The following is a 25,818-nucleotide window of genomic DNA, read 5'->3' on the forward strand; positions in this document are numbered from 1 at the left end:
TTCGCACAAATTATTCTGAGGAAAAACACCGGCACACAATAATGCCTTTTAATACTGCTGTGTCATAAACTCAGGCCTGCAAATGAGACGAGGTTCTGCCTTCCTCCTGCTAATTACACTAAACGGCCTAACGAGCCAACCAGCTCTGATAGATGGTCACCAAAGGAGCTTCCGGCCAATGACAATGTGGTTTGTGCAGCAAACAGGGTTATGGTTGGAGAATGAAGACGTGATATCAGATCAGAGTCTGCCTGGTTTACACACTAAACAAGACAGAGATGATTCAGTCAGGCCCGAGGCTTTAGATGTCTTTGGTCAGGTCTTCTAATATTCTCTTCATCTGTTGGAGAAACAGAGAGGAGGAGGGAGAGATGACTCTCTACTCTGTATTCATTGGCAGCCATTTTGCCACCTCCACCACCCAGCATCATGTCAATCCACAGAGGGCTGTTTACACTGTGCATATGCAGGAGGCAAAGATGACAACAGGATTTTCTTTATAAAAATAATTCTTCATACAATTTACCAGGAGTTCACTATGCTCACTGTCTGTTCTATGATTTGAGAAAAAATAAATAATAATAATAATAATAATAATAATAATAATAATAATAATAATAATAATAATAATAATAATAATAATAATAATAATTATTATTATTATTATTATTATTATTATTATTATTATTATTATTATTGTTATTATTATTATTATTATTTGTGTTTGTTATTTATGGAGGTATTGTTATTATTAAAAGAAAAGTTAAGAACATATGAATGTGTCTTTTGTTCTTTGTATTTGTGAGTGTTGGCGAGTGACAGTGTATTCATACATGGGGAAGTTTGTTTAATACCTGTAGCCATGAGATGAGGCCGACTAGCCTGCCTCTGTCTGTCACAAACACGCTCTGAGCTCCCAGCAGGCTCAGGACGGCGTGGGCCTGCAGAGGGCAGTGTAGAGGAGACACAAGCTTTCAACCCACTCATCTCAAATGGCAAGCCCTTTGAACATGTCACATCATCAGTGTATATCGATGTGATATCAACGACTGGTCGTAGGCTAATTCAGCCCAATCAGAATAAAATGTCTGCATTGTACATTTCTGAAATCCACAGAAATGTAATATGAACATTTCTGAAGGAAAATATGTTGCATGTCACGTTTCTAGATACATGAACATTAATGTTACACGTCATAGTGACAGTCTGAGGTTTAAGTATGTCGAAGTCGCAGGAGTGGATATCTGAAATGACAATTGTGATAGGAAGAATGTTGATTGAATTACCAATATCTGCAATGCATATCCCGTCTACCTATGAAATGTTCAAGCAGCTTGCCAGAGACATGTCTATACTAATGTGATTTTCCAAAGTCTCTCTGACCTCCTGGACGCTGTTGTGAGCTGATAACAGGACAGAGGACGGACGGATACAGCAAGCCTCCTCCAGATGTTTGCCCGGCGCCTGAAGGATCACACACACACACACACACACACACACACACACACACACACACACACACACACACACACACACACACACACACACACACACACACAAACAAAAAACATTTAGATTTGTAACCAAATGGGTGAACCCAAAGAGGAACTGTATGGAATATATTTTTAGATGGACAAGGGTCAAGGGAAGTTGTCATTTGAATGGGCTTTTGAAGTGCTACTCTCATACTCTGCATTGCATCAACTTCAGTCAATGTCAAATGGCTCCTTAGCACACGATCTGCCTTCCAAGCAGCGCCGCACACTTCAGTTATGGACCTCTGTCCGCATCCATCCCTTTACCTGCTTTTGACTGTGGTGCAGGAAGGCGAGCAGGTCCGCCCGGCGCACGCTGCCCAGCAACATCTGAGAGTCTTCAAAAGAGAAGACAGGAGAGCAGGTTTTATATATATATATATATATATATATATGTGCGCTAGAAAAAACTCAATCAAATCTCACCCACCGAGTGAGTCCACCACAGGGATGTCTTCCTCCGCGCTGCTGCTGACGACATGCTGGACCTCGGCCGGCCCGGCAGCTGGGTGGAGCGGCGCTGCACTCCCTCCTACGAGCCCTCCTATCGGTATAGAGGAGAGCCTAGGAAACATGGAGCATGTTAGACCACCACCAGAAGTAGCTGTGATTACAGTATTATATATTTATTTTTTAATCATCATCATGATCATCACCAGTGGGCGGGGGGTGTTAGTGGGCTGTCTGTTGATGTAACGATTTGTGACATCATCAGTGATGTCATAAATCAGGGAATTGTGATGTCATCAATGATGTCACTCAAGCAATTGTGATGTCATCAGTGATGTCATTTGAGCAATTGTGATGTCATCAGTGATGGCATAAATCCTTCCTGGCTGATGCTATATAAGTGGTGGAAGCGCGGCCAGAAAGCCATTAGAAGAAGAAGAAGGTGGAAGGTGGCCGCTGCTCGTGTACGATAATTTCCCTCCAGAAACGATCATTTTGACCCTCAGGTACGATAATTCAACATTTCCCACCTGGCAACACTGCCTCCAGGAGAAGGACAAAAATAATCCAGATCCCAAAGAAATGAATAAATTACAGGTCAGAGTGGATGATGTGGAATTCAACGCACGCAAGGCCGTCCTCTGCAGCCAATACTTCCACGCTCTCTTCTTCACCCATGGCTGGACGTCCCAGGACAACATCTACGACATGACCGGCCCCATGTCGGCAGACATGATGCGTCTCCTCATAGAGTACGCCTACACCCACTCTGTCCCGGTGACCGAGGACAACGTGGAGGAGCTGTTGATAGCAGCAGACTACCTCGGCATGATGGGGATTGTCCGCTCCTGCTGTGAGTTCCTGGAGGCGCGGCTCTGCCCGGAGAACTGCATCGGCATCTTTAAGTTTGTAGACTTCTACTACTGCCCGGACCTGAGGAGCAAGGCCTTTCTCTTCATCCTGGAGCACTTTGAGCAGATCGCCGCGGCCTCCGAAGAGTTCCTGGAACTCTCTCTGGAGCAGCTGACGGACATCCTGGGGCGGGAAGATCTGAACGTGAGGCGGGAGAGCATGGCGTTCGAGGCCGTGCTCCGCTGGATCGCCCACTCACCCGAGGAGCGTGAAGGTCACATCTCCGTGCTGCTGCCCAAGATCCGCCTGGGCTTGATGACCACCGACTACTTCATCAACCAGGTGAAGAACAACAGTCTGGTTAAGGACAATGCCGAGTGTGAGGCGGTCATCATCGACGCAGAGAGGGCCATGTATGATGTCATCACCAACAGACCCTCCAACCCTCTGACATGCCCGCGCCTGCCTCATGCCATCCTGTTGGCCATCGGAGGAAAGAGTTACAGCTATATAACCAATATTGAGGTATACGATCCCCGCGCCGAGCTCTGGGTCAATGTACCAAACGTTGAGCCTCTCCGGACTGACCACGGCACCGCTTTCCTAAATGGCGCCGTCTACTGTGTTGGCGGCTACAACACGAGTCACAGTCTCAGCAGCGTGCGGAGGTTCGACCTCCGTACTCGTACTTGGCACGATGTGGCGCCTATGCATAATCGCCGGAGCGATGTCAGCGTGACAGTACTGAATGGCAGCATCTATGCCATGGGGGGCGACAATGGACGCGTCCAGCTCGACAGTGCTGAGTGCTATGATCCTCAGACTGACAAGTGGACTCTGCTCCCGCCCATGAAGGAGCGGCGGAGCTACGCCAGCGCCACAGTACTCAACGGCAAGGTGTACATCTGTGGTGGTCACGATGGGAAGAGGAGCCTGAACACAGCTGAGTGCTACAACCCAGACACCAACCAGTGGATGAAGATCGCCCACATGAGCAGCAGGCGCGGTTATTTGGGCGTCATCGCCTACAGACAGCGCGTCTACGCAGTCGGCGGCTGGGACGGCACCAACCTGCGCAGCGCAGAGGCCTACGAGCCACTAACCAACACGTGGAGCGCCGTGCCCGACATGCTGACTCCACGCTACTGGTTTGGCATTGAGGTGGTGGACGACCAGCTGTTCGTGTGTGGAGGAGGCTTCTACAACTCCAATAAGGTGGAGCGCTACGACGAGAGCACCAATGAGTGGCACGAGGCCTGCAGTATGGGGATGCCACGCGAGCAGCTCAGCTGCTGTGTGGCACATGGACTGTCCAACATGGCCGAGTACGCCGCGCCTCGCCACACCCTGCCCTGACCCCTCCCCCACACCCTGCCCTGACCCCTCCCCCTGCCCTGACCCCTCCCCCACACCCTGCCCTGACCCCTCACCCTGCCCTGCCCCCTCCCCCAGCATCGAGGAGCATGTCAGGAGGATACATCTAGTTTACTTTAGTTTATATGTTTGACACTTCAATTTAAAAAGACATGGCTGCAACACAAAGTACCTGCACAATTAAAAGAGGGTAACACAAAACCCTCACGGGACTTATTTCCATTGTGGTCTTAGTAGTGAGATGTTTTGGAGGTGCGTTCGTACGTGTGTGTGTGTGTGTGTGTGTGTGTGTGTGTGTACTGTATACATGCTGTATTAGTAGTTTTGGTAGAATCTAGTATCTCCGGTGACTATGTAATTCTCGTAGATACATCTGCTCATGAGTGACGTTTCTTTGGAAAATCTTCTCGTACAAGACAAACTAGCACTGATAGCACCACATGTAGATTTCTCTGGGGCTGTTGTGTCTCCTATTTGCAAATGTGGACAGTGGAGGGGTTTTCTTTATAATACAATTATTAGTGGCCGGGCCAGCAGCTATAATTATTATTATTATTATTTCTGTTATTTTGCCGTCAACTTCAACTTCTGCATCAATCCCTTGGCCTTTAAGCCCATGGCACACTGTTGGAGAAAAATATAAGTTCCATTGGCATTTCCTAATCAATAAGCTATAAGCTATAATTGCATACACATAATTAATGCTATGAGTCATTGCATATTTGCTGGCCCATGACATCTCACCCATAGCAGAGGACTTCTCCTCTTTGCTGAGACCTTGGTCAGTGCGTCGTGTACCATAACAATTGATAACAGTCTCTCAGTCAGACTGGAGCAGCGCACACACACATTCAACCCCCTCCTCTCTGCCTTTTCCTCTTCCTCTCTCTGAGTATAAATCTATGTTACACTGACAGCCATTTGCTGAATATTTGACTCTGTACATTGATCAGAAATGTGTACATTGAGATTCAAGCCCTCTGACAATATACATATTGCAGAGAATGTTATGGTAATAAATATACTTTTATGAAGACATCTTCCTAGACTCATGGCTTCAATTTATTTGGTTAGATAAGCTGTTAATTATCACATTTAGCGGAGAAGAGAATTTTATTCTCTATCACACACCAATCAAACATTATACTGTACAACAAACACAGACACATGTTTCTTTGGTGTGCCATGGCTGTCTGTCCTTGTTTGGAGATGTTTGGTCAGATTTGACATGCTCAATCCTTTAGCCCATGGCTCACCAATCAAACATTATCCAACAACTGCCAATGTTTGCCATAGGCTTTACTACCTGTGACAGCATTATTGACATGATCGACTCGTCTTCAAGACCATTTTTACCATTAGTGTAGCTAAACTAAGGAAAATTGCTTCTGCTCTGCTAAACAAACCAGAGCTGCTGGTTCTGGGGTGTGTTTTCAAACTTGGAGCTAATCAAATGGCTGCCTCTGGCTCCTCAAAGTCTCGTTATCCAACATTTTCTGTCAAGAAGTTCTCGTCTGATTCAGGTCTAGCTTCACAAGATTAGCTTGGAGAAGTTGGAGCCATAGTCACGCTTCCACAGACTGTATAAAAATATGGACGTAGCCAGCGTGACGTCACGTATTGGTTTGTGGACTCCTGTTTTGAAGCGTCAAGTGACAAGAAGAGCCACAGCGCCGCCTGCTGTTGGACCATGATCAGCGAGCTGCACCATCACAAATAGGTGACCTGTCAATCACGCCCCAAAACATAGCCTGTTTTATCATCTATCATGGGACCATAGCCTGATGGCTAAGTTCGTCAACAAGACAATCTCCCCCAAAAAATGGCTTCATTTGTAACAGTTTGAGCCCTTAGCTTGTGTGTGTGTTTACCGAGGGCAGGCCTTCAACAGAGAGGGGAGGTGTGGGAGCCTCTTGCTGATGGACAAGGCATCGTAGAACGATGGGCGATTCCCAGAGCGAGCCACGGCGTTGGCCAGCAGGGTGGCGAGGAGGATGGGCACCGCGTGGCTGAACTGGCCAGTTAACTCCACAGCCAGGAGTGCTGGGGACAAGGTGTGTGTCACCGCCCCAGAGAACGCTGCTGCCCCTTCAGGACACAATAGGAGGTAAGGTACCATAGCTAATTCAGTAATACATGTGTAGAGAAGTTGTGTTTGGTACTTGGGTATTTGGGACTTATCAAACATCAGATAGAGATATGTCCACCTCTGTTATGATGGATATGATGTAGCTTATCGATAGTCTATATAATGCTTCTTAAGAGACTTTTCCACTAGAGTCAAACCTTATATTACAACATTCAAAACAGGCTCAGGTACATTGAAGTAGGATATCAATCAAATAAAATATATTGTAGATAAACAGGTTTGATGTGATCACTGTCTCAACAACAAAAAGCGATCAGCCAGGTTTATACCAGCCAGTGCGTAGCCTCCAGGATTTACAGCCCACTGCTGGCCTGAAGTCACAGAAGCGAGTCCTTCCCCTACCAAACGGCCCATCGCTGCTCCTGGAAAACAGAAGAAGGTACAGAACCAATGCCAAGAAAAACCTCCAAGCAACATGGCGTCTTGTTTTTCACATTCTGGGGCGAGGAGCTAACATGGAGGGGGGAGACGGGGACAGGGACGGGGACGGGGGGGGGACGCAATGGAGAAAAACGAACTGTACACATGCAGCCAAAGTGCGTAGAATTGTGACCCTGTGGTCCAGCTTCTCCTCTCACTCACCATAGATAAAGACAGGCATGACGTAGCCGGCTGGCAGAGGCAGAGTGCAGGCTAGGAGCATCATCCACAGCTTAGTACGAACAATGGAGACACACAGTCAAATGCTTATATAACTCTATTCAACACTACTAGTACATCTAGCACAATGGTATGTCATTATGTATGAATGAAGAGTTATTGACAATCTGCAGTGCTCTTAAATCAATTTGGCACAAATTAATGTTCATGTGTTGATGCATCCAAACTAATTGATTGGTATGGAAGGTCTGTTGACCGCTTTTTGATGGGTGTCAGAAACTATTCTTCATACAGAAACATCTTCATTAATACACAGACTATGCATGCACTCATTTTCTTGTCGACTCGTTAAATCAACATGTCCTCATATCGAAAATGACAACATTGGTCGATTTCCAGTCACTGTAACATGCACATGCACTTACTCACACGACCACAAGAGGTCACATTCGTAAACATCACTCGTATTAACCACCTTGAAAATCAACCAATGTTTATCTTATGCTGCCATTGGTTTTCCTGCGTCAGATCAAAGATTCCTTAATATCTGCACCTTCATAAGCAGAAAGAAGGCCAAGGAGAGGTAGACCGGACTCCCTGAGCCCCTCTCCTGCCAAGGCTCTGGCTCCAGGCCCACAGAGGCATTGTGGGCTTGAGAGCCCCACTGCCTGCTGTCCAATAGGGAGGTGAGGAGCTGCTTCATGGTGTGCTGTGGACAGTGTTGGGCAAGTTACTCAGGAAGTGTAATTAGTTACTTATTATTGAAAAGTAATACAATTATTTTACTTATTGCCTATTATTAAAAGTAATTAGTTACTTTACTATATTACTTTCGCTACATTCCCCCTTCCATAAAAGTGACGTACAACCTGTTTAGCTTTACAAAAATCCCATTGACTTTTACGCGTACGAACCAGGAAGTGCAGGGACTTCTGGGTAAGCCTACAAAACGTCATCCCTGCATGCAGTACTATAGATGACTGAATGTCTTGCCAGAGAAGCCAGCTGTGCAACAATGGAAACAAATGCTGGATGTTCTGCACTGTCTGAAGCCCACCTTAGAAGCCATATATTGACCAGCAGAGTGGGGGAATGTCAGAGATGCAAGGAGGAAGGCCACGCTGCCTGAGTATACAGCCTTCCTGGTGAGAGACAGTTATGTTGACACAGGTGGTATTCTTATAATGTCACTTACATACAATTCATTTCAGTTTGAAAAGTCAGTTCTCACAGGTTATCCGCTTTCTGTGATCTCATCAGAAGAAACATTAACACTAGACCAGTCGTTTCCCCTTCTTGTGTTGTTAAAGGTATATTATGTTGTTCTGATTAACCCATAGGCGGCGCTAAGGGCGTGCTTGCTGGGGCTGAAGCACCAGTAGCAAATACAATAGCACCCCCGTTAGCACCAGTAAGAAATTACACCGAAATTTGACGTACAAATTGCACGGAGTTCAGTTCACATAATTAGTTGTGCTGTTTGAGATTTCCGATGGCTCTTGATTGAATGCATCATTGTCAGCTGATTCGCTGTGACGCTTGTCAATCATGTCTGCTACCTATCACAGTGAGTCCCGGCGACTCCCGGGAGATAACGCACTGAGAGTGGCTGAGAGTAGGAGGGAGGCGGTTTGTTATTGTCTGGGACCAGGAAGAACCAAGCTGTACACTGTGTATGTCTAATTGAAAGGAACCGTACATTGCGGTTATTTTTAAGATATTTCAAAGAGTAGCTTAAAAAAATGAGCCCTCACTCTGTCGACAACATCTTGATGAAGATTGGGTTTGTTTTGGTGAAGTGCAGGAACCAGCGATGGCAGAAGAGGTAGAAGCAGCTCACAGCTCCACACAGCAGACTGTTTTCAGACAAAGATCACACCAAATCCACAGTTATTTATAGCCCAGTCTGAGACGACAGGTTTAGTTATAGTCCAGTCTGAGACCAGGAAATGAATGCTATGGGGAGAAAACAAACTCTGAAGGCTAATTATTACAAATATAAGTGGTCAGTGGTTTTCTCCTGCACTGAATATGACTAATTGCACAGATGTCTGTATGAATTCACAGATTGACAGTTGTTGTGAGATACAACCAGATCTACATGTCACTTGTTCAACTAAAATAAAATAAAATAAAACTTACCCCAGTGAGGCAAATACCAGGATCTCCACTGGGTAGAAAGGTAAGGCATTGGAGAAACCGGTTTTAAACAGCGGATGAAGAGTCTCTGTGGACACAAAACTAATTGGAGTCATCCTTCCAATTTCTCCCAAGACCTTTCAAAATAAAATCATCTCCTACTTTATTGAATTGCAATTTTATTTCACTTTACCGTCTTCAGAATTTGATAAATTTTTGTTTCAAGTTAGCAAAAGGCTAACTGGAAATTAGCGAGCTATGCCTGGTGGAAGTCTCTGGTGCGCAGTGCGGGAATGTCCCCGGACCACAACAGATTGACAGCTCTGCTCTACTGTGGAATACCGAGAGAGTTATCTGCCAGTGATAGGCTTAATCAGCATTGTGGGAACTTGTTTGTATAACAGACGTGCATTTATATGTACAAGTTACGCACTCCAGCTTTAAATGGACAGATTTCTGAATGGAGCTTGACATGCTTGACATACTGTACGAGAGCGAACAGCAAATGCATGTCTGGGGTGTTGGAACCTTGAGGGGGCGAGTGTGAGTCAGACGTCGGTTACCTCCGTCTCCGCTCCACACGGAGAGCAGGCGGAAGGTCAGCGCCCCGCAGGCCGCTGAGAAGAAACATGGGCAGTAATCCCTCAGGGCAAAGTGAGAGCACATCACCTCCATGCTGAACAGCACCCCTAGAGGAGAGAGAGCCTGGTACCCATTACTACAGGGAATGATCATCCGCCCACGTGTATTGCTGAGATGTTCTACTGGTGTTTGGGTTGGGTGTATTGTTTGTGGCTGGGCCCTCTCACCACTGATAGGAGCGCCAAAGCAGCTGGCTACCCCAACAGCAGCAGCTACAACCAGCATTTCGCCAGCAGCCTTCCCCTGAAAAAGAGACATGCCATGCTTCAAAGTCCATATCATTCATGTCAAGTCTAAATGTAGAACCACAAGTCAAGTCAGAACAAATCCAGTCCAATGTCAATTTAATATCTTAACGGAAACTAAATATCAATATACGGTTCCCAACCTTTTCCGACTCATGGCATACTTGAAAATCTCAAAAATGTCTGATGGTAAACAGTATGGAAGCCAAATAATGTGTGCTCAGAGCACTACACAGGAAGAAACTAAAAGTGAGGCGCTGTCTGCAATAGGCTAATTAACAAATAATTTATTACAAATTAAATAACGGTGGTTAACTAATGAAAAGGTGAGTTTAGGTGGGTCTACTCTCTAATTTTTCCCTGCTTGTACCTCCTTGTTGCCTTGTATGAGCGTGCAGAGATGGCTCAGGTAGCTTCCCAGCATAGTGGAGACATGCACAAATGGACCCTGGAATTGAGATAACATCATAGAAACCCAAAGAGAAACAGGCAACAACATTGCCTCCACATAATCTGAAAGCCATTGTGTATGGTGAGCAGTGCTGGACAAGTTACTCAGGAAGTGTAATAAGTTACTTATTACTCCTTTAAAAAGCAATTAACTTTACTTAGTACACAATCGTTACTGGGGAACATAATAAAATGACAGAGGTTACTGCCCAACACTGGTGAGGTATACAGAGATGTCAAGAGATGAAGACTAGTACCACTTTGCCCAAAAAAACAGTGCTGCCGGCAGCCAGCGTACAGGTGAGACCCAAGAACTTGGCAAACAGGTTGGTGAGGGACAGGTAGTGAGGCATTTCAACACCGGCCAGCATGGTCCTCACCTCTGGTACCCCAGAGCCTGATGAAGAACCAAAAGAGAAGGTGGGATGTTGAAACTGAGAGATTGAGAGTGAATCATAATGCAGTTAGTTAGGGCCTTATTATGATTGTTAAAGCTATGTGTATGAGTAAAGTCAATTCAAAGGATGCAAAGAGAACCTCACATTTAGATAGTCAAGTCTTTAATATGTTCCAACTTTCTTTGGATATTAAGCATTTTGACCAAATATCAAAAATGACTGCTAAAGCTGTTAAAAATAACTCAGAGAGAAATCATTTGAAAAATGTTCAAATTGCCCTCAGGTCATCACAAATAAAAACAAATCTAATTGAGGCAATGGACACCAACTTTTAAACTTGAAGATGCTTTACAACCTGTTAACATAAAACAAACACATTTGTTATTTTAGACACCGTCAGTGTGTCAGAGCTGAACAGCCAATGACAGGCAAGAAAATCTGGGGTGGCATCCGGGTGGCGTGCCAATCAGATTTGAAGTGTAGCCATTCCCTCAGGAAAACAGAGAAATAATCATTGGGGAGAGCCATCTTTCAGGTATAGTGTGTAACTATTGTAGTGCAAAACCTTTGTCTCCCCCTTCTGGCACATTGCATTAACAAAAATATTTGTATTGTGTTTTTCTAAAACAAAGGTTATAAAGTGCCAATCAAACGGACCTATTCCATACTCTCATTAAGGCCTGATTTTATTTTATTTTCTCCTTTTTTTAGACTGATAAGATCAGGTTTGACTTTTTCATGCCGGCTACCTCTCACTTTAAATGCCACTCTGAAAGATAATATCACCCTTGACTTTTTCTATATGCCATGCACGTTGGATAGGGAAGAATCTTTCCACAAGATTATGCTGAAAAATCAAGATATCTTTCTCCCTTTTTCATCTACAAATGTTTGTGTGTGTGGGGAAGGAGGCAAACCAGACATCACCAGGAGCCAGACATCATTTCAGTGGTTGAGTTCATCTTCAATGGGCGATTAGAGATTAAATCATAGCAACAACATTTGAGTCTGCTGTGTATATGGGGCACCATGGTATCTAATGTGAGCAGGCACCACTGGCCATCACTCGACAATGATGACAATAACACCATCGCTCTGGCCACCAATCGACGCTTGGGGCTGGTGCATGACATCAGTCATACCCACAAGTCAGACATGCATACAGATGGTGCATGACATGTCATACCTACAAGTCAGACATGTATACATACATCTGTATGCTGGCTGATATGGTTTCCCTATTCCGATTATTCTGACACTACAAGCACATGAACACCCATCCGGACGTCGGAAGAACGACTGACCAACCCGGAAAATCGAACCATCCAAGCAGCATATGAATTGCATGATCTGACCTCATTACTGAAGTCGGAGTGTGACATCATCCTCTCTCTGCTCGCTAAAACTGTCCCTAGGAGGTATGACATCAGTGCTCCTTGATGATTCGTGATGATGTCAGTAATGCAGAAACTCTGACTTCACTATTGAAGTCGGAGTGTGACATCATCCTCTCCATTGTGATGTCACCCACTCCACTGACATTGATTTTGTGGACGAACCAACGAACCAACCAACAGAGTGACTTATAGAGCTGCTGGCCATGCATCCATCATCATTACGTGGCATCACTGGTGACGTCACTGCTCCCTATTGTTGTCCCTATCATGTCATCCAGTCGGGATCATGTCTATGTTCCCCGGGTTCTATATTCCCCGTTTTTCACTAACCTCTCCCAGCCCCCACGCCAAACCTAACCTCCCCCCATGCCTAAACCTAACCTCCCCCAGACCCTAACCCAAAACCTAACCTCTCCCACCCCCACGCCTAAACCTAAGGTCGGCATTGCGGGTGGTCGGCATAGCGGGTGGACACCATTTGGGAAAAACGGGGAACATAGGACCCGGGGAACATAGGACCCGGGGAACATAGGGATGACCCCATCCAGTCTAATGACTGATTTTCTGGACCTTTTTTTGTGGACCTACATTTTTTGTGGACCGACCGACCAACCAACCAACCAAACTGTTGGATGGTTGAAGGGCCCATACGTTCCATGCCATAACATAACAGAAGGACGAAAGGAAGGAAGGCGGACACCCAAAGTGAGTTATAGAAATATCACATAGCCTGCATTGTTGGTTAATCAGTTAATAAAGTATGTGATATATGATCGACCAAATTCTTAATCGATTAATCAATTAATCATCCCTAATATACACTATAAATTACCACTCTTCTAGTTTTGGCGATACAACAAACTCCAACAATGCCCAAAAGGAAGGGACCGGAACTATGTACGGCCTACATCATATATTCATGATGGTCACAAATCTCAGGATCTCACGTCCGCCCTATAATTTTATTTTATTTTCTATTTTTAATATTCAAAAAATCCGCTGAGTCACGACTAGAAACAGATCCAAATCAAATAGAAACAGTCAGGGCCTCAAAAAGCTGTCAGTCTACTATTGTGGGTTGGAGGATGGACTGGACATTTACCTACAGTAGCTCATGTATTGTCAGTCTACGTTATTTGAAAGGTTTTTGCCAAGTACATCATAATATATATAATATGACGGGATAAGTCGTTGAACATTGTGGTGTGTCATGCAACATAGAACTAATGTATTACCCAACATTTTATAAAATTGCCCTGGAAATTATCCAAAATGCCCCCAAAACAAACTATGGGTAGTCCAGGCGGGGTTGGGGCAGGCTACCCCTGAAAGCTTGCCCGCAGTGGCATTATCCTATGCGGACAAGTCTTCTGGGGCATGCAAGCCCCCCCGACTCCTACCTACCAGCCTGCGGCGTGAGGCTTGCTGCCCCAGGGCAACCATTCCCGGTTCCGCCTGGTCCCCGGTAATGGCCAGATCCAAAACAGCGGATGATTTTTTTTACTTTTCTTCTTCTTCTTCTAATGGTTTTCCGGCAGACTGGATGCCTTGCGTCACATTGCTGCCTCTCACAGTTGGGGAATATTCTTCTTCTCACCCAGACCCAATTGTCTGAGTTTGCCCAAACACATCCCTCAATCTACTTCTGCTCCAGATACATCCACCTCCAACATTTTATTAGATTATTCTGTCCTATTATAGCCTCAACAGAGAAGGATTTATGACCTCACTAGTGTCACTCACAATATACCTAAGTGACTCATCAGTCTCATCAGTGACATGATCAGTGATTCGTTCAGTGACATCATCATTGATGTTCAAGTTCAAGTTCAAGTATATTTATTGTCATCATTGTAAATTACTCTAACAATGAGATATAGACAAGCATCTTCCTGAGATGTCATCATTAGTGATGTCATGAATCACTGATGATGTCACTGTTTAGTCTATACATAAGTGACATCATCAGTGATTTATGACATACACTGTGACATCTTCATTGATGTCATACCGGTAGACTTGTGCAACCGCACCCAGTGAGTGATGGCATCTGTGATGTCACTCGAGCACTCGAGCAGAGTGTGTCGCCAGCACTTCTGTGACTCTTCAGTGATGTCACTTGAGCAATTATGATACCATCAGAGATTGATGTAATCAGTGAATGATGTCACCACAGTAATGATGTCATCAGTGGTGCCACTCATTAGTGATCAGTGTTGTCGTTTATTGAGGGATGTCATCAGTGATGATGTCATCAAAAATGTCACTCGAACTTGTGATGTCATTGGTGAGTGATATACAGCGTGTGCGTGTGTGTGTGTGTGTGTGTGTGTGTGTGTGTGTGTGTATATATATATATATATATATATATGGAAAATAAAACTAACTCAGTGGTTCCCAACCTTAGGGTCGCCACCCTAGTGGGGTCACCTGGAATTCAAATACAGACATTGTGACATCAGTGATATCACAGTAGACATTGTGACATCAGTGATGACACAAACGATGCCATACCCACTAATGATGCCGCAGACATTGTGACATAATCATTGATGACATCATCACTGATGCATGACATCATCAATGAGTCTCCAACCTAGAAATGAGCACGCAAAACTATATACAGTATATATGGAAAATAAAACTAACTCAGTGGTTCCCAACCTTAGGGTCGCCACCCTGGTGGGGTCGCCTGGAATTCAAATACAGACATTGTGACATCATCCGTGAGATCACAGTAGACATTGTGACATCAGTGATGACACAAACGATGCCATACCCACTAATGATGCCACAGACATTGTGACATATCATTGATGACATCATCACTGATGCATGACATCATCAATGAGTCTCCAACCTAGAAATGAGCGCGCAAAACTAGTCCAGACAATGTATCCGGCGCAAATCTGTGGTGTTTAAGTCAAGTCAAGTCAAGTCAAGTTTATTTGTATAGCACATTTCATACACAGAGGCAATTCAAAGTGCTTCACATAAAATGGTTGACAGGAAAATAAAAGAAGAGAGTAAAATGGACATTTAAAAGCATCACAAAAAAAAGAGTATAAAAAGTGCATTAAGCAACTTCATTAAGCACATAAAATGGTTGACAGGAAAATAAAAGATTTAAAAGCATCACAACAAAACTTTAAAAAAAAGTGTAATAAGCAACAGGCGCAGCAGTTGCAGAAAGAGCTCAAACTTATAGAGGACTCATTGGGTTTGCGTAGTAGCTGTCAGCAGTTAAAAGCGACGGTAAACATAAAAGTCTTTAGTCTATTTTTAAAAGTAAGTAAGGTTGGGGCAGATCTGAGGTCTTCAGGCAATTTGTTCCAGCTAGCAGAAGCATAGTGGGTAAATGCAGCCTTCCCGTGATTTGATTTGATCCTAGGGACAGTTAATAAGCTGGACCCTGTTGACCTAAGAGTTCTAGACGGTTCGTAGCGTGGGAGCAATTCAGCTATGTATTTTGGGCCTAGGCCGTAAGTGATTTATAGACTAATAACAGTATTTTAAAATCTATTCTCTGACACACTGGCAACCAGTGTAAGGACTTAAGAACTGGAGTGATATGATCAGCTTTCTTAGTCTTCGTTAGAACTCTAGCAGCAGCATTCTGAATAAGTTGAAGTTGCCTAAGTTCTTTTTTGGAGAGACCAGAAAAAAGGCTATTGCAGTAGTCTAACCTACTATAAATGAAGGCGTGAATTAGTTTTTCTAGATCCTGTCTGGACATGTATCCCCTAATTCTTGCTATATTTTTAAGATGATAAAAAGCAGATTTTCTAATTGACTTAATGTGGGAGTTAAAATTGAGATCGGAATCAATAATAACTCCAAGATTTTTGACTTGATCCTTAGGCTTCAGGGATAGAGACTCAAGGCGTACAGTGATTTTAAGCCTTTGTTCTTTGGGGCCAAACACGATCACCTCAGTTTTGTCTTTGTTTAGCTGTAGGAAATTCTGGCACATCCAGTTATTTATTTGATCAATGCACTGGCACAATGATTCTATGGGGGCATAGTCAGCTGAGGAAAGAGTTATATACAGCTGAGTGTCGTCTGCATAGTTATGATAGGCTACTTTGTTTTTTTGCATAATTAGGCCTAGAGGGAGCATATAAAGGTTGAAGAGAACGGGCCCCATAATGGATCCTTGAGGCACCCCACAAGTCATCCTAGTTAGGTCAGATGTGTAATTGCCAATGGAGACGAAGTACTTCCTGTCTTGAAGATAGGACTTGAACCACTGGAGGACCGTACCCGATAGCCCAACCCAGTTTTCCAGTCTGTCCAATAAAATTGAGTGGTCAATAGTGTCAAATGCAGCGCTAAGATCCAGTAGCACTAGAATCGAATTTTTGCCTGAGTCTGTGTTCATTCTGATGTCATTTATGACTTTAGTAAGCGCGGTTTCAGTGCTGTGATGGGGGCGAAAGCCTGATTGGAGTTTATCTAGATCATTTGAGGTTAGGAATCTATTGAGTTTAACTATTATTATTTCCGTGACCGATTTACAATTCCTCTTCTCTGTCCCTCAACTTGTAATTCTTTCCATTTCTTTGATCTCTTCAAATGTTAGTTAGGTATTGATGATAGATGGTGATTTTGCTTCTAGCTGATTCTGTGTAATTTGTTTTCATGCAGTGATGGTATGCGAGTTATTCTATCGATACTTATCTCCTTCCCTCTCTATCTCTAATGGAACGATACTGTACGCTTGTAATAGCTTCTTTAATCTTTGGATGAAAAATGTGTCTCCTAAACTGCGCCCCCAGGTTTTCAACACTCGGCATATAGAAAATGTGTGCATGGTTAGCCTCCGGTTCCGCAGATTTCCTCCAGCAGTCAGCACCGCGCGCCTCCTGATATGTTGTATTTTTAGATAATGGTTGGTATATTTTTAGAATCTTGTTAATTTTCCAGGCTTTCCCATGTTCGCTGTGTTGTCTTGAAAATTATTTTAAATACTTTTGTCCAATGTTGCTCCAAAATTGTTATTGCGAATTCTGTTTCCAATTTCTCTGTAGTGTTGTCCACATTTGCGTTTGTTCCCTATAGGATTTTAGTTTATACATTTTGCTTGTACTTTTTATTTATTTGCGTAAATTCCAGTAACTCATGTATTCTGATCTGATCTGTTCTCTCTGCTGTTTCATGAGATAGCTCCTTATTTGTAGATATTTAAAGAATTACCCTATCCTGATGTTGCCAGATGGTTTGGATGTGTCTACGCTGCCTCACAAGGTTAGACCCGAGGGGTAGTCCAGGCGATGTTGGGGCAGGTTGCCCTTGCAGGCTTGCCCCCCACAGGGTGTCGACAAGCCTGCTGGAGCAGGCAAGCCCCCCCGACTCCTACCTACCAACCTGCGGCTTGAGGCTTGCTGCCCCAGGGTACCATTCCCGGTTCCGCCTGGCCCCCGGTAACGGCTTTGCTGAAATACGTCGGATGAACTCGTAGTCTAGCTGTTCTTCTTCTTTGGTGTTTTATGGGCCTACTCTACCTCGTTACCCTGTCCTACTTATAGCATTTGCAGAGAAGGATTTATGACATCACTGATGATGTCGCAATATGCGTAAGTGACTCATCAGTGACATCCATTAGTGATCATAGTCATAAATCAGGGATGATTTCACTTCACTGTTTAGTCACAATGTCTATGCATAAGTGACATCATGAGTGATTTATGGCAGACACTGTGATGTCATTGGTCATGACGCTCGAGCAATTGTGATGTCATCGAGTCATTAGTGATGTTGCTTATTGAGTGATGCCATCAGTGATGATGTCATCGGTCATGTCACTCAAAAATTGTGATGTCATCGGTGAGTGATGTCATCATCACTGTCTGTGACATCATCAATGATTTATGACAACATCTGTGACAAAACATCAGTGACCTGGCCACCAGGCTGAACCGTCTAAAACTGTATGACCTGGCCTTTCTTTCTTTCGTAGGGACAGACAGACAGACAGACAGACAGACATATGGACAGACAGACAGACAGACAGACAGACAGACAGACAGACAAACATATGGACAGACCCTCTTATAGACACCTCAGCCCTTAGTGCACATGCCATAATAATTGATCGCAATTAAATAGCGCTTTTCTAAGTAGCCTACACAAAGCGCTTGACATATCACTGGGGCACTCAACTCATCACCACCGATGTGTAGCACCCACCTGGGTGATGCACGGCAGCCAGTTTGCTCCAGAACGGTCACCACACATCAGCTATCACGGCGTAGAGTTGAGGACTTTGAATGTGCCAATTAGATATCGAGGGATTAGGTGGCCATGATTGAAGGAAGGCCTCTGTGGGAATCTAATGGCTTTCCGGCAGACTGGATGCCTTGCGGCACATTGCTGCCTCTCACAGAATATTACACACAAATTCCAGACTCGGGGGTCCGCCCCCTCCTCAATGTTCCTCCCTCCGGCCGCCTCGCTCACCTCTTCGACCGGCGCGCGACCAGCAATGCAGAATCATCAGCGTACAACAAAAGCTTGCATTGCAACAGCCGCTGGCATATCATTAATATACAAAAGAAACAAAAGAGGCCCCAAAATAGATCCCTGCGGCACCCCACATACAATACCCAAAGGTTCGGATCTCCGCTGCCCTGAGGAGAATGGACAGACGTTGAGGGAGAAAGCACTGACCTGTGGAGAATGGACAGACATTGTGGGAGAAGGCTGATGCCAGAGCACAGAGGGAGGCTGGGTAGAGAGTCCAGCAGAGGAGCTGCAGCAGACAGCTGCCCTCCAGATTCAGGTAGAGCCACCGATGAGCTACAGGGGAGCGAGGGAATCATTACTCTGTGTCCTTCACTCACGTGTACTGTGTGTACTGTGTGTGTGTGTGTGTGTGTGTGTGTGTGTGTGTGTGTGTGTGCATGCGTGCACGTGCATGCATACGTGTGTGTGTGTGTGTGTGTGTGTGTGTGTGTGTGTGTGTGTGTGTGCGCGCGCGCAACGCCCTCACAAGGAAAACAACAACATTGGTCGATTTTCAAGGGGTTTAAAATGCAGATGTTTGTGGTCGTGTGAGGAAGTGCATGCATGCAATGCATATGCCAGTAGCGGCGGCCTCTGGTGCGTGTAAACATAACAACAGTCTGATATTGAAATAGCTCGCTGACACGCACAGATGCAGTAATCTTCAATTATCAAGGACCTTGCAAGGTCCCTGCAAGGTCCTTCAAGGTCCCTGCAAGGTCCTTCAAGGTCCTTGCAAGGTCCTTGGTCCAGATTAAACAAAGTTAAACATAACATAACGTATACCATGGTCTGGGTGAATACTCAATTCTGCTTTGCTGCAAGCTGTCCATTATTTGCTGATAATGTACACGTATAGTAACTAGTTCCAGTCAAACGGTCTGCTCACCGTTCATAAATCAATGTGTTGCGTCTCAGCCATGGTCTCAGCCCGTATAGAGGCTTTTACAGCAGAGCCGTTCTGCTCTACCGCCATTAAGGGGTTAATGTGGCATTTCTAAGTTTAGAACAAAATTCAGATGATCAAAGTAACCATTTAGATTACCCTCGTGTGTGTGTGTGTGTGTGTGTGTGTGTGTGTGTGTGTGTGTGTGTGTGTGTGTGTGTGTGTGTTTGTGTCGTTACCTCTTATCAGCTTTGTTACACTCAGGTCCATGAAGAAGCTGAGGATGGCAGTCAGGATGCCTAGAGCAGCATAGCCGTACCACTCCATCCCACACACTGCTCCCAGAGCACACCTCAGCTTCAGCAGACATGCTGCACACACACAGAAGCATGGCTCATCAGCCATGCTTTACACCCAAAACCCTGTTCTGCACAACTGTTAGATAGGAACCAGTAGAGCACATTTTGAACTTTACTGTATTCATCTATCTATCCATATGGCAATGTGGGCTCTCTCTGTTCTGTTTCCATTGTTGTGCCACTGATGATGTCATAAATGTCATCAGTGATGTCATATATAGCTGTGTTTCCATTACAGTTTTTCGCAAAATAATTGCGATATTTCTACAACTTCGACAATGTACAATTGCGACTTGTAGGCGTTTCCATTGAAGTTGAGTTTGAGTGACGGCGCACACACCTGAACGCAATTCCCCGTTGCAGCAGCTGCCACAGTGATTACGCACGGGGATCTGCCCCAAATCCCGTCCCCTGCATGCTCAATGCAAATCACAACATGAAGTTACAACGCATATAAACGAGCCTGATTATCGATTCAAAAGAAAATGAGTGTCAACATGTTGCTGGCTGCAGTGAATGCAGTGAGCGCGAGAGGCAGAGGAAAAAAGGTAGCCTACAACTGCGCGCACACAGACAGGCAGCCTGTCACCATGGACCGATTTCTGTCATTAAACATGATCTATTTTCCCCAGCTCCGCTTTTGCACAACACTCGTCTTTCTGCTAGGTAGCGTTGCTTAAAAGTTTTCCACTTGCTGCGGAGGTTTTGCCACGGCTTATCGAACCCTTTCTCCCTCATTTTCCTTTCATTTTCCGCTCCGTTTCCAAATGAGAAGATGAGTCACATGACATGCAAATGCGAAAAATGTGTTCCCATTACACTTTTGCGATAAACTGCTATATCGACACGTCTGAAAAACCACCTCATGAGAGCGCAAAAACTTTTTGCGATATTTGGGAGGTTTTTCGAAATTTACGTGTTTCCATTACCCAATTTCTATTGCAATATTTAGATTTTGCGCATTTCTGAGGGTAATGGAAACACGACTATAGATCACATCAGTGATGATGTCATCAGTGACATCACTGATGATGTCATCAGTATAGTGATGAAGGATTGCCTCCAAATAGCTACGTATAGTTGTCTATTTACCGGCTCAGTATCGATCAGATTAGAATGATTTTCCACTTCAGCCTGACCTTTGACAAATGTCCGGGACCGTTGGCATGGTTTCCATGGACCATCAAGGAGAGGGCTCTCATTATGGGATGTCTCCCAGGGATTTTCTTGCTCCCGGTTCTCCACATTGGTTTCCCTCCCAGGAACCTCGTCCAGACTTTTCATTTTGCCTTGGAATGTTTTTGTTACCATGTGATTCAAACATTGTGAAGAAAATAGCCAATGAAAATGCTTGTTTGTCAATTACTCATAGATGCATGACTAAACTATATCTCTTTAATTCAGTATAATGATTAACTTGACAATACAAGGCTATAGGCTATTCTAAATTACAATACAGCAGTTGTTGCTATAACCAATATATATAGGACAGGTATAATAGACTTACCTACCAGTTGCTTGCAGAGTGTATCAGATCTCTCTTCGCATCTCTCATATGGCTGTGTGTGTGTGTGTGTGTGTGTGTGTGTGTGTGTGTGTGTGTGTGAGTGTGAGAGAGAGAGAGAGAGAGAGAGGGTAAGTGTGTGTAGGTGGGTTGGTAGCAGAACTGACCTCTAAAAAGGTTGGGAGGGGAGGTCATATTAACTCTTTGAAGGAACATTAGATGCCCTTCATCGGCCTTTACTGCAGATATGGAAACACATTTTCATTCCAACAGTGTTATACCGTCGCTTTGTCACACACCTTTTGCGTTGGATGTTAAACCGCCGATACTTGCACCCCCCTCCATAAAGCGAGGAGAGACCCCCAGGTCTCGAGGTCACCTGTAGCCGGATTTTAAGCACCAACGTCAGCCTCCATGAGCCAGAAGAGAGCCCCAAGTATGGAAGTCACCTGGGCATGGATTTTATGCATCAATGTCCGTCTCCATGAGCCAGGACAGACAGACCCACTGGCCTGAAGGTCACGTCTACCCAGACAATTTTTAAACAGTTAAGTTTCTGTATAAATCATTACAATATGCTCCTGTGAGGTGGGGATGCATTTGGCAGCGGGGGTGCAAAACTCGGCATAACACTGGGATACTTATCATGTATACAGAGATATGAATAACCAGTTTTCTCTGTGTTGTTCAATGTAAACGCCATGTCCTGAATATGATCAAAAGCAGGATAAGCCTCATAACCGGGATACTCAAGTCCATGTAAACGCAGTCAGTGTTACCATGAGGGCAGTGTACACTAACAGTGTGATCAGAATGTTGAGGCTATGCACATGAATAGATGGCATTGCTGGGACATTCAACATGAAACAACACTGAATGCTGTGAAGGCAGCCTAGAGCACTTTGTAGGAGAATGAGAGTGTCGTTTCTGGTTTCCAGCTTTCAAAATCAGGATATATTTGAATAATAATAGAACCTCCTCAAGGTGAAGCTAATCATTGTTCTGATCCATGAGCCCTCAGAGTTAGTTAATGTTTATTTCCCTCATTCCACGCTCAGTTACACCTCCCCCCTGGAGGGTCTCAATTAGATTTTAAATCTGGCTGCTATGAGCGTCAACAACACACACACACACACACACACACACACACACACACACACACACACACACACTCTCTCCTTCTCTCTCACACACACACACACACACACACACACGTACACGCACGCACGCACGCACGCACATGCACGTACCCACGCACGGGCACCTTCTAGTTTTCTCAATATAAAAACGTGTTTCCATGGAAACAGCACAACATAATTAATAGGAACCTCAAGAGGCTGCAGCAGGTTACTTGACTTCACTCTCATATGAAACAGTCATCAGTGCAGAGGACCTCTGGGTTCAGAGCTGAAACATGGAAGGTTGCATTGTCAGTTTTGTCATGGCGCCATCAGGCGCTATGCTGTCATGTTCTGTACATGAGCCATCAGGCACCATGCTGTCATGTTCTGTACATGAGCCATCAGGCGCTATGCTGTCATGTTCTGTACATGAGCCATCAGGCACCATGCTGTCATGTTCTGTACATGAGCCATCAGGCACCATGCTGTCATGTTCTGTACATGAGCCATCAGGCACCATGCTGTCATGTTCTGTACATGAGCCATCAGGCACCATCATGCTGTCATGTTCTGTACATGAGCCATCAGGCACCATGCTGTCATGTTCTGTACATGAGCCATCAGGCACCATGCTGTCATGTTCTGTACATGAGCCATCAGGCACCATGCTGTCATGTTCTGTACATGAGCCATCAGGCACCATCATGCTGTCATGTTCTGTACATGAGCCATCAGGCACCATCATGCTGTCATGTTCTGTACATGAGCCATCAGGCACCATGCTGTCATGTTCTGTACATGAGCCATCAGGCACCATGCTGTCATGTTCTGTACATGAGCCATCAGGCACCATGCTGTCATGTTCTGTACATGAGCCATCAGGCGCTATGCTGTCATGTTCTGTACATGAGCCATCAGGCACCATGCTGTCATGTTCTGTACATGAGCCATCAGGCACCATCATGCTGTCATGTTCTGTACATGAGCCATCAGGCACCATCATGCTGTCATGTTCTGTACATGAGCCATCAGGCACCATGCTGTCATGTTCTGTACATGAGCCATCAGGCACCATGCTGTCATGTTCTGTACATGAGCCATCAGGCACCATGCTGTCATGTTCTGTACATGAGCCATCAGGCACCATGCTGTCATGTTCTGTACATGAGCCATCAGGCACCATGCTGTCATGTTCTGTACATGAGCCATCAGGCACCATGCTGTCATGTTCTGTACATGAGCCATCAGGCGCTATGCTGTCATGTTCTGTACATGAGCCATCAGGCACCATGCTGTCATGTTCTGTACATGAGCCATCAGGCGCTATGCTGTCATGTTCTGTACATGAGCCATCAGGCACCATGCTGTCATGTTCTGTACATGAGCCATCAGGCACCATGCTGTCATGTTCTGTACATGAGCCATCAGGCACCATGCTGTCATGTTCTGTACATGAGCCATCAGGCACCATGCTGTCATGTTCTGTACATGAGCCATCAGGCGCTATGCTGTCATGTTCTGTACATGAGCCATCAGGCACCATGCTGTCATGTTCTGTACATGAGCCATCAGGCGCTATGCTGTCATGTTCTGTACATGAGCCATCAGGCACTATCATGCTGTCATGTTCTGTACATGAGCCATCAGGCACCATGCTGTCATGTTCTGTACATGAGCCATCAGGCGCCATCATGCTGTCATGTTCTGTACATGAGCCATCAGGCACCATGCTGTCATGTTCTGTACATGAGCCATCAGGCACCATCATGCTGTCATGTTCTGTACATGAGCCATCAGGCGCCATCATGCTGTCATGTTCTGTACATGAGCCATCAGGCGCCATCATGCTGTCATGTTCTGTACATGAGCCATCAGGCACCATGCTGTCATGTTCTGTACATGAGCCATCAGGCACCATGCTGTCATGTTCTGTACATGAGCCATCAGGCATCATGCTGTCATGTTCTGTACATGAGCCATCAGGCATCATGCTGTCATGTTCTGTACATGAGCCATCAGGCACCATGCTGTCATGTTCTGTACATGAGCCATCAGGCACCATGCTGTCATGTTCTGTACATGAGCCATCAGGCACCATGCTGTCATGTTCTGTACATGAGCCATCAGGCGCCATCATGCTGTCATGTTCTGTACATGAGCCATCAGGCACCATGCTGTCATGTTCTGTACATGAGCCATCAGGCACCATGCTGTCATGTTCTGTACATGAGCCATCAGGCACCATGCTGTCATGTTCTGTACATGAGCCATCAGGCACCATGCTGTCATGTTCTGTACATGAGCCATCAGGCACCATGCTGTCATGTTCTGTACATGAGCCATCAGGCACCATGCTGTCATGTTCTGTACATGAGCCATCAGGCACCATGCTGTCATGTTCTGTACATGAGCCATCAGGCACCATGCTGTCATGTTCTGTACATGAGCCATCAGGCGCCATGCTGTCATGTTCTGTACATGAGCCATCAGGCACCATCATGCTGTCATGTTCTGTACATGAGCCATCAGGCGCCATGCTGTCATGTTCTGTACATGAGCCATCAGGCACCATCATGCTGTCATGTTCTGTACATGAGCCATCAGGCACCATGCTGTCATGTTCTGTACATGAGCCATCAGGCACCATGCTGTCATGTTCTGTACATGAGCCATCAGGCACCATGCTGTCATGTTCTGTACATGAGCCATCAGGCGCCATCATGCTGTCATGTTCTGATATGAATGTGAATTAATCGCTGTGCAGATTCAAAGAGTTCTGAAAAGCTGGATTCCTAGGGGCTGAAGACCAGGCTAAACAAGTAGAGAAGTATCACTTTTTACAAGATGACTTCCACATGAACGTCAGTGAATGGTTGTGTCTTCAGAATGAGAATGAGAGAATCAGAATAACTTTTATCACCACTATAGGTAATCAGATTACATAGGAGGAATGTGACTTGGTGTACAGTAAGTATGCAGCATAGCGGTCACATCAATAGTCTGAAGACAAATCGAGAGATGGAATATAGATAGAGACATGAATTAGAAGGTCCTGAGTGATAAATAGGAATTTACAATCCAAATGTGCATGATGTAAGTTAAAGGTATATTCAGTGATGTTTTTGTGTTAAAATAAGTGTTAAATGGCTCTACAGTATATTCTGACAGCAATCACTGAAATAGAGTGTTTGATCAGTGACTTGAAACCCCCAA

The 25,818-nt window shown here is 44.9% G+C and overlaps 1 protein-coding gene across 1 annotated transcript; it reads right to left on the reverse strand.

The window, feature by feature from the left end:
- Positions 1-301: 301 nt before the first annotated feature.
- On the reverse strand, positions 302-21,264 carry clcnk (chloride channel K; the record flags this gene model as incomplete). The annotated part of the gene is made up of 22 exons (XM_083641206.1): positions 302-340; positions 855-941; positions 1,384-1,464; positions 1,803-1,873; positions 1,966-2,099; positions 2,581-3,035; positions 3,117-3,314; positions 3,459-3,780; positions 6,083-6,299; positions 6,630-6,722; positions 6,943-7,012; positions 7,514-7,669; positions 8,018-8,102; positions 8,715-8,816; positions 9,103-9,187; positions 9,663-9,788; positions 9,909-9,984; positions 10,357-10,434; positions 10,694-10,833; positions 18,901-19,029; positions 19,861-19,992; positions 21,120-21,264. The coding sequence occupies 22 exons, from the start codon at positions 21,262-21,264 to the stop codon at positions 302-304; spliced, it is 3,021 nt and encodes a 1,006-aa protein (XP_083497332.1).
- Between the last annotated feature and the right edge of the window lie 4,554 nt (positions 21,265-25,818).

This window comes from Poromitra crassiceps (assembly GCF_964638095.1).
Source record: "Poromitra crassiceps genome assembly, chromosome: 8".
Lineage (NCBI taxonomy): Eukaryota > Metazoa > Chordata > Actinopteri > Beryciformes > Melamphaidae > Poromitra > Poromitra crassiceps.